Below are 12708 nucleotides of genomic sequence, written 5' to 3'. Positions count from 1 at the left end.
TGGAGTGAGTCAACATTTCTACACATTGCTCAATTCCCCGTCATAAGTGTACTCTTTAATCCCCATCACCTATTTCACCCATCCCCCCCCCACCTCCCCTAAACTTAATTTTTTCCCTAAACTTTATTTTGGAAGCATAATATACATATAGAAAGTGCAGAAACCATGATAAGTTTCCGTATACTAAACACATCAGTTTTATGAAATGTTTTTATTAGTAATTTTCTTCTCCTTTCTGTGTTCTCACTTTGTTGAATAAATAGCTGATTGTAGGGTTAAGAGAGAAAGTATAAATATCATTTTGTTATTTCTCATTTAATTCCGTTACTGTCAGAGATATACTGTAGTATAATTCCAGTTCTTTAAAATTTGTTAACATTTGTTTTATGACCTGAATATGGTCTGCCTGGATGATGTTCAATGTGCACTTGAAAAGAATATGTATTCTGTTATTTTTAGGTGGAATGTTCTAGATTGCCAGTTAGGTCAAGTTGACTGATAATGTTTTACAGTCTTACTGATTTTCTTTCTTCTTCTTCTTCTTCTTCTTCTTCTTCTTCTTCTTCTTCTTCTTCTTCTTTTTATATTCGCTAACATTTATTGTTGAACAACATTTAATTTCCTTGCAGAGTAAACACATTCCTAGGAGACATTGTATGGCACACTATGTCTTCCAAAATTATATGTACAAATTGTGATTGATATGTTTCCACTCTAAAATTACCATTATGTGCATATAGTCTACACTGTTGTTGTAGAGAATTACCATAAGCATCAACCGGGGTCTTACTGATTTTGTACCTACCTTTTTATGGATTGATGACCGAGGAGTGTTGATGTTTTCTACTATAATTATGGATGTGTCTATTTTTCCATCTAGTTATGTCAGTTTTTGCTTCATGTATTTTGTCTTTATGTATTTTAAAACTCTATAGGGGCATCTGGGTGGCTCAGTCAGTTGAGCATCTGACTCTTGATTTTGGCTCAGGTCATGATCTCATGGTTTATGAGATTGAGTCCTGTGTCAGGCTCTGTGCTGACATCATAGAGCCTGCTTGAGATTCTCTCCCTCTCTCTCTGCCCCTCCACCTCTTGCACCAGTTATTACCATTTTGCCTCATTTGCTTCATCATGCTCTGTCATATATACCTAATATTTTTTTCTGAAGCTTTTGAGAGTAAGTCTTAGGCTCATGCTCCTTTAATCATAAGCTCATGAGCGTGTTTATTTCTTAAGAGTGAGGACATTCACTTATATAAGCACAGATTAACAAAATCAGAAAATTTAACATTGGTACAATACTATTCTATAATCTCATTAAAATTTTTCCATTATAGAGATTATTTTTTTTCTGGTCAAGGATTCAGTGCAGGATCATGTATTACATTTAATTTTCATGTCTTTTTGATCTCCTTTAATCTGGAACAATTCCTTAGCCTTTCTTTGTCCTTGATGGCATGGATATTTTTACAGAGTAGAAGGCATTTCTTTTGTAGAACGTTCTTTAATTTTGTCTGATGTTTACTTATTGTTTGTTCAAGATTATGCAGTGTTTTTTTGTTTGTTTTTTTTCATTTTGTAAAAATACTACATCAGTGGTTTATCTTCTTTAAAATATCTCATCAAGAGGGGTATGATACCAGTTTGACGCATTACTGATGACATCAGGAGAAGCAGGCTCTGTCACCAGCAACAAGGACTGGGTGGGGGCTTCATGGCTTCCATTTCTTTAGCATTCATTAATTCAGCATTCAGTGGATATTTACTGAGTGCCTTTTGGCTTAGGTCCTGTACTAGGGTACAGTGGTGAAAGGATGTCATCTCTGTTTTCATGGAATTTGAAGTTTAGTGTGGGATAGACACAGTAAACAGGGAGTCACACGAATCAGTAATGCCACTGGTGCAGGTGACTAAAGTGAGAGTGTAGTGTCTGAGGAGGGTATGTGTAATAACACAGCTAAATCCAGAGTTGTGGTTGGACATGTGAGCATGAGGAAGAAGGCAGAGGCTTCCGTGTGGCAGCCCTGTTGGCTGCAAACAGACATTCCAGGGCGGAATGCTGGGGTGCCCTCCACTTTAGAGACAGATTTAACTGTTGTGAGTGGTAGTTTTCTGGTTTGCCAGGAGCAGGCTCAACCTAGGACAGACAGCTTAATCACAGGATGGTTTGGGAGATTAAATGATGGCAATTTAAGCAGTTTGGCGATAACTTTTTCTTTTTTTCTGTCTCGCAGTTTTACTTTGAACTCAGAAGGGTATAGTAGAAGACCCGGTGGCCGTCGCCACAGCAAAGGCCCTTCAGAAAGTTCTTTAACCTGGAAGCCTCAGGAACAGGTTGTAACAGAGATGATTTCTGAAGAGGCTGGCAAGGGTCTGAGGCGTCCCCACTGTACTGTGGAGGAGGTAAGCCGTTTTAGCCTGATCTCTTTTAAAAAATATTTTATGAATTTTTAGGGGAATAAATAGTATGTGTACTGGAGTACAAAATTCAAAAGGTACGAAAAGGATGTACACTGTAAATTTCCCAGTCTCCCTTTTAGTGCGCGGCCCCACCACCATGTCTGATGCTAAACAAGTAACCACTGATACTTCTGGAGGCTTCTATACGTATATAAGTTAGTCAGTTTTCAGATTCTTTTTCACTGTGGGACAGAAAAAGGAATCATGCTAGAAAGAGAGGAGATTGTATTCCTTTTTGCTGTTTGAATTATTTTAACTTGTTTCTTTCATAAGGTGTAATAACTGTGGCTAATTAAGAGAAGTAAATGGTGAACACGTCTGCTTTTTCCTTCCCTTTTCAGGGTACTTAGCATGATGTCTTCATCAACAGTCTTCTTTTTACTTCCCTCTTGAAATCTTTGCTTATTCTAGGAAAATTTAGAATTATTCGTGTATCCATGGCATTTCTCAGGACCATCACCTAGTGCATTTCGCTGGATGGTTTTCTGAGCCACTTAGTTCAATTTGTCTAAGAATTACTTATTTGAGGCTCAGGTGTTGTGCTAGTTGTCAGCAATTCAATTCAAATTCAATTCAGTTCAATTCAAAAATTGAATAAAATGTAGCCCCCATCCTCTCGGAGCTTGTGCCTAACTAGGTGAATCAACAGAGGCAAGCAGAGGGAGGAAGGGATGGAAGTAGGCTTCAGTACCTCTTAGGTGAGAAGTCAGAGATGAGACTGAGCAAATATATATCAGGTGCACACAGGATATATTCTAGAAATATTAGAAGGTAATATTAGCAAGGACATTTTCATTGGTTAAGTGTAATACAAAGCTAGAGAGAAGAGCCTGAGTCTCAGATTTCAGTCTTGGTCACTGACCAAGATACCCAGTGTGTGTAGGGGGAAGTTGATGACTTCAGTTTTGGGACATTGTTTAAAGTGCCTGTGAAACTGCACTCTTGTAGACTCTTGGATATAGGTGATGGGAGTTATAAGAAGAAGGCAGGGTTAGAGACACATTTCTGTATCTTCCGTGTATCGGTGTTCAATAAATCAAGGGAGAGATGACTCAGGGAGAGAATGTAGTGTGAAAAGAGATGACAGGCAGACTGCCTGTATTTGAGGGCAGGCAGAAGGAGAAATAATTGGCAGTGGAGACTAAGAAGATAAGAAGAAATCAGGAGTGTATAGTCTAGGAAGGCAAGGTGAGGTCAGCAGGGTAAGATGCCAGAGACAGTGGTCGAGTAACATGAGGGCTGAAGAAGTGTATGCTGGGTCTGGCCATGGAAGTCATTGGTGACTTAGTGAGACCATATTCACTGTGGAAGCTGAATGTTCTAAATATGCAGGTTGGATTATTTCCGTTGAGTTTTTTGTGCTTGACAAAAAACTGCTGTCAAAAACCTAGATGCCATCTGAGTTAAGCAGGTAACACAAATGAGTGAAGTGGGCTGGAGTGAATGGCCCATCTAAGGAGAATAGCCCTACACAGCTCCACATTGCTGATTCAGTTTTTTGAAACAGGCCAGATGTTTGGATTTTTCTTTTCAGATTTATAAAGTTGGGAACTCAAAGAAATTTTTAAAATGCTGACAAATAAAACACGTTTGTGGGCGGCATTTGACCTCTTAGTTTCTGTTTAGGATTTAATGATAGGTTTAATGTTACAGTACTTAACTAACATGCTTTCTTTTACTTAGGGTGTTCAGAAAGAGGAAAGGGAGAAATACCGAAGGTTATTGGAGCGACTTAAAGAAGGTGGTCATGGAAACTCTGTTCCTTCTGTAACTTCAACTTATCACAGGTAGAAATGAGCTAACAAAATAAATGCTTTGCCAGACATCTTTTTCCTTATTTTTGGAGAGGGGATTGGTGAGAAGGGCTTTGTTGAAAAAAGAGGTTAGCTTTGAGAGAATTAGCCTTGTTCTATGCCTGAACGTTGTATCTAGTAATGAGACACACAGCAGTGGTTTTGCAAAACAGAATTTTCTGTCAGCTTTAGATTCTTTTGTTCACATGAACTCTTGAAACTCTGATATAGAAAAGTAGAATTACAGGTTGAAGTCAGGTTCTTACTGAGCAGAGAGGTTTTTCGAACACTCCAGCACACACATTTCCCACAATCTCTTGTCTTTCTCTGTCCCTTTCTCCCTCCTTCCCCTTTTCAGCCCAGTTCTCCCTCCCACCCCAGCTTCTCTGTCAGATATACACACAGTCCCAGTGGCATGTTAGTGAATGCATTTTTGCACAATTGGAAGTCCTCCACTTCAGAGACAAGATTCAAGTCACCCCAGGTCATAGAAAGTTTTCCTTATAAGGCTTCTTGTTTGTTAATTAAATATTCTAGTGCTTTGGGCAAGTAGATGACAGTGGCAGAAGGAGCTGATGTCTGGCCTTATATTAGCCTGTAAAAAAGGGACAAAAAATATATGAGCTCAGGATTGAGGCACAGGTGATAATTCTAACAAGTGGTGTGAGAATACACGGTGGGGGTGTGGAAGATCCTGGAAATTATGTAACGGCAAGTTGAAGGTGAAAAAGTCACAGGACTGTCTAGCTTGTTGAATGTACAAATAGCAGAAGATTATTTGTCTAGGAATTTTAACTTTTGCTGTGAGATTTTTTTTTTTAATTCTCTTAGGCAGAGTGTTAATATTTTCTCCGTTTTGATTAGCCACTGTTGGAAGCAGCAGTATGCTTCCTGAGCTTTTGCTTTTGTCATGTTGGCAAAATCCTCAAACTATTTTGCCGTTTACAGCCCTGCTTTTGGTTTCAGGGTCCATTTCATTATATCATTTAAAATTTTTCATCTTTTAACCTGAGTTTTACCACACTGAGATTTTTTTAGTCAGGGTGGTGCTGGGGATTGAGAACATCCAATTTTACAGAGAAACTGGAGGTTAGGTAACTTGGCTGAGGTATTAGAATCAGGATTACACTCCTTGTATCCCAAGTCCCAGATGTTACTATGTTGCATCCTCTCATAATTTTGAAGTTACAGGGTAATCAATAACTCCTATTTCGAGAAGCTTGTCAGTCAGAGATCATGAATATTTATGATGGACTTTCCTTTTGTATTTGACCTTCTTCACTTTTTATGTTTCTAAGCTCTCAAAGAAGTCACATGGACACATTAAAGACCAAAGGCTGGGGGGAAGAGCAAAGTCACGGAGTCAAAACAACTCAGTTTGTTCCAAAACAGTGTGAGTTCCCAGATTTAGCCCTATCTCCATGTATTGACCTTAGTTCATGTGCATACAAAATTGAGAAATGATGTGCTAGTGAAAGATGGTGTACCAAACTTTAAAACATTGTCTGACCCAGGGCATTGACTTGGTCTTATTCAGTACAAGTACTTTAGTAAAAAAGCGATTTCAAGATGAAGTAGATTCATAAAATACCTCTTGATTGTTATTCTTAGCTTCTACATAGCAAGTATTTTGTGAGCCTAGAGTTAGTTTCTTAATATTTATTTTGTTAATTTCTTCATATTTCTCCACTGGCTGTTCACTAACGGCACTAAATGATAAGTGAATGTCTTGATACTTTGGAAACTGCGTAAGTTGAAATTCTAGCTATATGGTTGGTTAAAGGAAACATTCAATCTTTTCTTTGTCATCTTCACAGATAGAGTTGTTGAAACAAGGGGACCTCTATGCTCAGTGAGAAGTGAGAAGAGGTACATGGTTCAGTTCATTCTAAGTTTTCTTTTGATGGATTATTTTCTTTGTAAGCTATTTTTATGAATAAATATGTCTAAAGACTTAGGAACTCTACTCAGCTCTGGTAGCTGGTTAGCGTATATGGGTACACGGGTAGCTATTGTGTCTAATGCCCACCCTAGCTCAGAGGGTGCTCTTCTCTTCTGGGCTTTAGGGGTTGGGAGATGCAGGCAGGTACCACTTGGATAGGAGTGTGGTTGTGGTAGGCATCTTTAGGCATTAGCACCTCTAGTATAAGAACAGTGAAGGCAGTTCTGTGTGCCCTTAGTATTTTGGATGATAGTTCCGTGATAACAGAGTTTGGGGTAGACTATGGGCCATTGTCCAAATCTGGTCCACCTGCCTATTTTTTTAAGTAAAGTTTTATTGGAATACATTCATGCTAATTCATTTACATGTTGTCTGGCTGCTTTTAAGCTATGATGGAAGTTGAGAAAATGTGACAAAAATTCTAAGACTTGGGGCACCTGGCTGGCTCAGTGGTAAAGCATGTGGCTCTTGATCTTGGGGTCCTCAGAGTCGTGAGTTTGAGCCCCATGGTGGACATAGAGATTACTTAAAAAACCCACAAGACTTGCAAAGCCTAAAATATTTACTATCTGATCCTTTTTCAGAAACTTTGCTGACTGTTGGCTTAGAGGACTATATAAACTCAAGGCAGTTTTTATTTACAAATTATTAAGTCTTATTTCTAAAACTAGTGTATCATTTACAGGTTAAAATTAATCCAGTCTAGAGGTGCTTGGGTGGCTCAGTCGGCTAAGTGTCCGACTCTTGATTTCGGCTTAGGTCATGATCTCATGGTTTGTGGGTTTGAGCCCAGTGTCGTGCTCTGCGCTGACAGCATGGAACCTGCTTGGGATTCTCCCTCTCCCTCTTCCTCTGCCCCTTCCCCACTTATACTCTCTCTCTCTCTCTCTCTCTTTCAAAATAAATGAATAAACATTAAAAAGTATATATCCAGTCTACACTCTCCCAATTTTTTTCCTCAGGTGTTGTTCAAAGGGGAAAATTTCTGATACAGAGAGGACAGTTGGACTCAGACTTGAAAATGAAGGTGTAAGTGGAAACCCTAGTTCAATTTTATATCATTTTACTCTTTCAGCTGATTCAAGTTAAAGTTTTGGTGCTCATGACAAGTAAGAAAGATGAAAAATATTACTTTGATTTCTAATTTTGTTGTTTTCTTTGAAAAAGCAGCAGGCATTGAAGATACACAACTTCTGGCTTCCTTCTGAATTCCTGGGGTTTTACCTCTGTATGGTAGTTGCCTCCATCCCAACCCTTATCTGTGTTGCCTGGCTTCTTTTGGAGAATTTTTAAAAACCGTATGTGTCTAGGAAAAATAGGTTCAGGATTTCTTTTCAGAGTCAAGATCTCAGATTTATTTGAAAATATTAGCAGTCTTAGGCTTAATTGGATTTAATGTTTTTCTATGTAAGTATTGGAACAAAAAGTGTTCCAGTGATCCCCATACCAACACTAACATTTTAAACAATAGTAGTAGAGCGCTTTGCTAAACACTCTGTATCCAAAAGAAATACATTACTAAATTAAATGCGAGCTTGAAGTTTTAGATTACTTCACATTTTGGATACATGGAAATGCCAGAGTTTGGGACACTGATTTATGTGAAGTACCAGTTTAATCAAGTTTTTCTTCTCCCATTAGACTTTTTTGTAAGAATTAGTATGAAGGCTAAGTCATTCGTTAAGTTTTAGGTCTCAGAACTTCCCCATCCCCAGTAATTTGGAGCGAAGCCTTTTGTATTGAGTTAGCATTTATCACCTATGGAGCACAAACTGAAAGAAGAGAGGAACTAAGCCTGAGAGAGGAAAGAGAGGGAGCATATTTGGAACCTGGCTAAAAACTATGTCCTGCTGGGGCGCCTGGGTGGCTCAGTCACTTAAGCATCCAACTTCAGCTCGGGTCATGATCTGGTGGTCCATAGGTTCGAGTCCCTCATTGGGCTCTGTGCGGACACCTCTGAGCCTGGAGCCTGTTTTGGATTCTGTGTCTCCCTCTCTCTCTGCCCCTCCCTGGCTCACACTCTGTCTCTCTCTTTCTCTCAAAAATAAATAAACATTAAAAACAAAACAAAACAAAACAAACAAAAGAACCCAACTATCTCTTGCTTCTATTCTTGCTGAACCTGAAGGCTTTGCTGCCCAGGAATGTGGGGAGGGGCCAGCAGCTGCTAGTTTCCTAGGACCAGTATACCTGGCAGTCAGCTAGAGTGAAGAGTACAGGCTAAGCATGCTGAGACTAGTGTGGTCCTAGTCTGAAGCTCTATTTGTAACTCAGTTTCTTAATTTTAAAAGTTGGTCTACTAGATAACTGAAATTTAATATTAAACATTACATAGGGTCACAATATGGAAGGATATTGTCAGAGTTTCTGGAATGTTGGCAGAGTTCTATTTGTTGACCCAAATGGTGCTTACATAGGTGTTAATTTTACAAAAAATTAAGTGGTACATAAATGTACATTTTTCTATATGAGTAATTATTTTTCTTAAAAGATGAAATAGAACAAGTTTACTTTTTATGATCATAATGCTTTATTCTGAGTGATGGGATTATGGGTCTTTTTTTTTTTTTTTTGCTTTTTTTAAACATTTCAGAATGTCCTATAACCGTCTTATTTTTCCACTGGCATAAGAGAGCTGAAAATACTTTCCTTGCTGCCTCCAGGGAAAGTGATGAGTGTTCTGTTTCATGGTTTGTAATTGAGGTGTCCTGTGAACCTTAGGTCTTGAACATTTTTTTGTTTCATCTTGCAGAGATAGATACACAAAATCTCCTTTACTTATTTGGGAGATTTGCTTTCTCTCTTCTTTCAGGATAATGGCACTGTTTTATGTTTCATATGTTATGTATATTTATATGTGTAAATATCAAACATGTCAATAGAATATAGAAACTTTTTTGATCAGAGGAGGGGACACCAACTGGAACCTGACCTATCCGAAGAGGTGTCGGCCCGACTCCGCCTGGGCAATGGGAGCAATGGCTTACTCAGGAGGAAAATGTCAATACTTGAGACAAAAGAAAAACATTGCTCGGGCAAAGAGAGGGATAAAAGGATGGATGATCTTCTTGAACTTACAGAGGTATTATTTCTTGTGTTGATCAGAGTAAGAGGTGTGTTTTTAAGTAGCCCCAGTTATTCAAGACTTGAACAAATGTTTTGTTTTGAGGCATTTCTCCAGGCTAGGGATGAGTGTATGAAACAAATCAGGCCTAAGGGCTGTCCAGTCACTGGTTACATTGATCATTAGTGATCTGTGAAGGTGACCTAAAGGATCAGATTAATGTTCAGCAAATGTGAGCAGACATATGTGTCACGTATCTCAGAATATAATGGGTTCTTTGTAAATTTTTTTTCCTAACCTTCAAATATTTTGGGTTATATAGTATGACTTTAGCATTAGAAATGAGTTCATTGTATTTTTTAAAAGTGATTAGTGAAAAACTAAGGAAATGAAAATAGTTGTAAATTCTCATTTTAAAGGTGAGCCCACATTGTGGCTTATTTTCCAATGTTGTATTGGTAGGTGGTAGTCAGTCCTAAGCAGTGAGTACCTGTTGAGCACCTACTGTATATTGGACATGCAAGTGGAGAGATCCATAAAATAGCACAATTGTGTGTAGTGGGAGAAGCAGGATTTAAAATACTGGAATGAAAATAATTTCTATTCGGTTTATAGATTCAGTCTCAGTAGCTTGAATATGCGTTTATCTGTGTAATTCTTCAGAGTAAAGAAGCCATCTATTCAGTGAGGACTCAGTTGCTGGACCAGTGCCTTGTTTTCCAGTTTCTCCCTGTTTGCTTATTTCCTTCATTTCCAAACTGCATAGTATCATCTCTTACGGGTCCTAATTTTATTACTTTGCTATGTTTAAATAAAAATCTAGTAGATAAATAAGGAAAGTGTCAAAATACTTTAAGAGTATTGTGAAAGGAGCAAAGACTAGTAAGTTAGACACCCCTGGGTTCCAGGCTGGGGTCTTAATAACTGTGAACATGTAACCTAAGTCCTCTGAGCTTTACTTCTTATGTAAAATGGTGATAATACTTTCCCCACAAGCAGGGATTAATGATGTGCTTCAGCATCTGGTACCATGTTTGGCTCAGAGTGCTCAGTAAATGGTAGTGAGATAATTGAAATTATAAATATAAATGTTATTACCAAATTATTGTTTCCAGAAGCTAGTAATTGAACTAACAGTTTTTATAACCATTAGTAAATCTACTTTGTATTACAGAGATGAAAAGCTTTTTTAAATTTCAGACTTTTGAAATCTGACTGTTGGTTCTATTTAAAATATAACTTCTGGACTTTCTAATTCAGGACATGGAAAAGGAGATCAGTAATGCCCTAGGTCATGGCCCACAGGATGAGATCCTAAGTAGCGCTTTCAAGTTGCGAATCACTCGAGGAGATATACAGACCTTGAAGAACTATCATTGGCTCAATGATGAAGTAAGTTGTCTCTCCCTCCCCTCCCTGTTCTGTCATTATGCTTAACCGTTACTGTCCACAGCCAAAGTGATTTCTACCCAATTATAATAACACACTTTTAGTTTCATTTAAAACAGAAACACTTCATGGGGTGCCTGGGTGGCTCAGTTGGTTAAGTGTCCTACTTCGGCTCTGGTCATGATCTCACAGTTTGTGGTTTCGAGCCCCGCCTTGGGCTCTGTGCTGACAGCTCAGAGCCTGGAGCCTGCTTCAGATTCTGTGTCTCCCTCTCTGTCTCTGCCCCTTCCCTGCTCATGCTCTGTCTATCTTTCTCCCTCAAAAATAAATAAACATTAAAACAAAACAAAATGGGCACCTTGTCATGATCTCACAGTTTGTGAGTTTGAGCCCCACATCAGCACATCAGGCTGTGTGCTGACAGTGTGGAGCCTGCTTGTGATTCTCTCTGTCTGTCTGTCTCTCTCTGCCCCTCTCCTCCTCTCAAAACAATAAAAAAAAAATAAAAATAAAAAACAAACCAGAAACATTTCAAACCTTAAAATGGTAGTCAATTCTGATTATTTGTTGCCTTTAATTAATAATGGTTTCCTCTTCTGCATCGGTGCTTTGTTTCATCCACCACTTCATTTACTGGTAGTTTTCAGTACATTTTTTTTTTTTTTTACAGATTGATTTATTTGTTTTTAAGTAAACTCTATGACCAACATGGTGTTTAACTCACAACCCTGAGATCAAGAGTCAACATGCTCTATAGACTAAGCCAGCCAGGTGCCTGTTCAGTGACATTTTGATAAACCTTGGGTGTAGCTGATGAGTTGAAGGAAGCAGCAAGTGATATTTCATTTTAGATGAATTCTTATTAGAGCCATTTTATCTTTTCAATAATAAATAGATTGACCATTGTACATAAATGTATATGTAAAATGTCTTTTTTCTTTATTTGTGCGATAACTGCAAAGATTTGCCTAATTGTCGTCTTGTATCCTTACATACTTAGCTAAAATGAGTTCTTACTTCTTGCATGTTTTCTAGCTTTCCTTTCCCTAACTCCCCAAAGTCCCTGCATTTTCCCCCTTTGCCTGCCTTCTCTCTCCCCCAATGACTAATGATCCATAAACACATTCTTGTAAAACTAGAATTTTTGTTTTACATTATAAATGTTATATGTTTATTATAGAACGTGGGGAAAATACAGGAAAGGTAAAAGAAAAATATTCAAAAGTGCCACCAAAGATAAACAAAATGTTAATGTTTAGGTATATTTTCTTCCTGTTAATATTTTTATATATAGTAAAATTTATGAATAGTAAAATTCAGTTCTGTTTCATATTTTGCATATTATTGTGTGTGATATAGTTACATACACCTTTTCATTATTGCAGACTTTCTCCTTGAGTTCCTTCCCATGGCTCATGGTTCAAAAGTACAATTTCACTCCTTCTTAGTCCCTCCCATTTTGCCCTGATTATCTTTTATTTTCCATTTTCTGCAGTAAACAGCCCTTTCATCCCCATCTCTAGTACCTTCTTTTCTTGGAGCTTCTTATCTCCAATTCATCCTAATTCAGTTAGGTAGAAATGTAGTTTGGGTAATGTACTTGCTGTGTTCTGATGTTTACTCCCTTGGTATTACAGGTCATTAATTTTTACATGAATCTTCTGGTGGAAAGAAACAAAAAACAAGGGTATCCAGCACTTCATGCATTCAGTACTTTTTTCTATCCCAAATTAAAGTCTGGTGGTTACCAAGCAGTGAAAAGATGGACCAAAGGGGTCAATCTCTTTGAACAGGAACTTATTCTGGTGCCTATTCATCGGAAGGTACATTGGAGCCTGGTGGTAAGTTGAGAGGGGTAATTGTTGGAGTTTATATAATGGCTGTGTTCCCTTCCCTCCCCTTCCTTCCCCTTCCCTCCCCTCCTCTCTTCTTGTAAATGTTTATATATTGGTGTGCCTGGATGGTTCAGTTGATCAAGCGTTCCACTCTTGATTTGGGCTCAGGTCATGACTGAGCCCCATGTCAGGCTCTGTGCTGATAGTGCGGAGCTTGCTTGGCAT

General features: G+C 38.3%; 1 protein-coding gene across 4 annotated transcripts in view; it reads left to right on the top strand.

The window, feature by feature from the left end:
• Positions 1–12708, top strand: part of SENP2 (SUMO specific peptidase 2) — a 31247-nt gene that overhangs the window by 9982 nt on the left and 8557 nt on the right. For all 4 annotated transcript variants that reach the window (XM_019463414.2, XM_019463417.2, XM_019463416.2 and 1 more), the window contains exons 6-13: positions 2235–2403; positions 4144–4247; positions 5552–5646; positions 6071–6122; positions 7158–7224; positions 9101–9277; positions 10520–10651; positions 12286–12489. In XM_019463414.2, the coding sequence (XP_019318959.1) occupies positions 2235–2403; positions 4144–4247; positions 5552–5646; positions 6071–6122; positions 7158–7224; positions 9101–9277; positions 10520–10651; positions 12286–12489 (1000 nt within the window). The remainder of the gene's footprint in view (positions 1–2234; positions 2404–4143; positions 4248–5551; positions 5647–6070; positions 6123–7157; positions 7225–9100; positions 9278–10519; positions 10652–12285; positions 12490–12708) is intronic.

This window comes from Panthera pardus, unplaced genomic scaffold (genome assembly GCF_024362965.1).
Source record: "Panthera pardus isolate Hobbes unplaced genomic scaffold, ASM2436296v1 HiC_scaffold_16, whole genome shotgun sequence".
In the NCBI taxonomy this organism is placed as follows: Eukaryota; Metazoa; Chordata; class Mammalia; order Carnivora; family Felidae; genus Panthera; species Panthera pardus.
The sequence above is the reverse complement of the archived record's forward strand: the minus strand, read 5'-3'. Positions and strand labels throughout refer to the sequence as shown.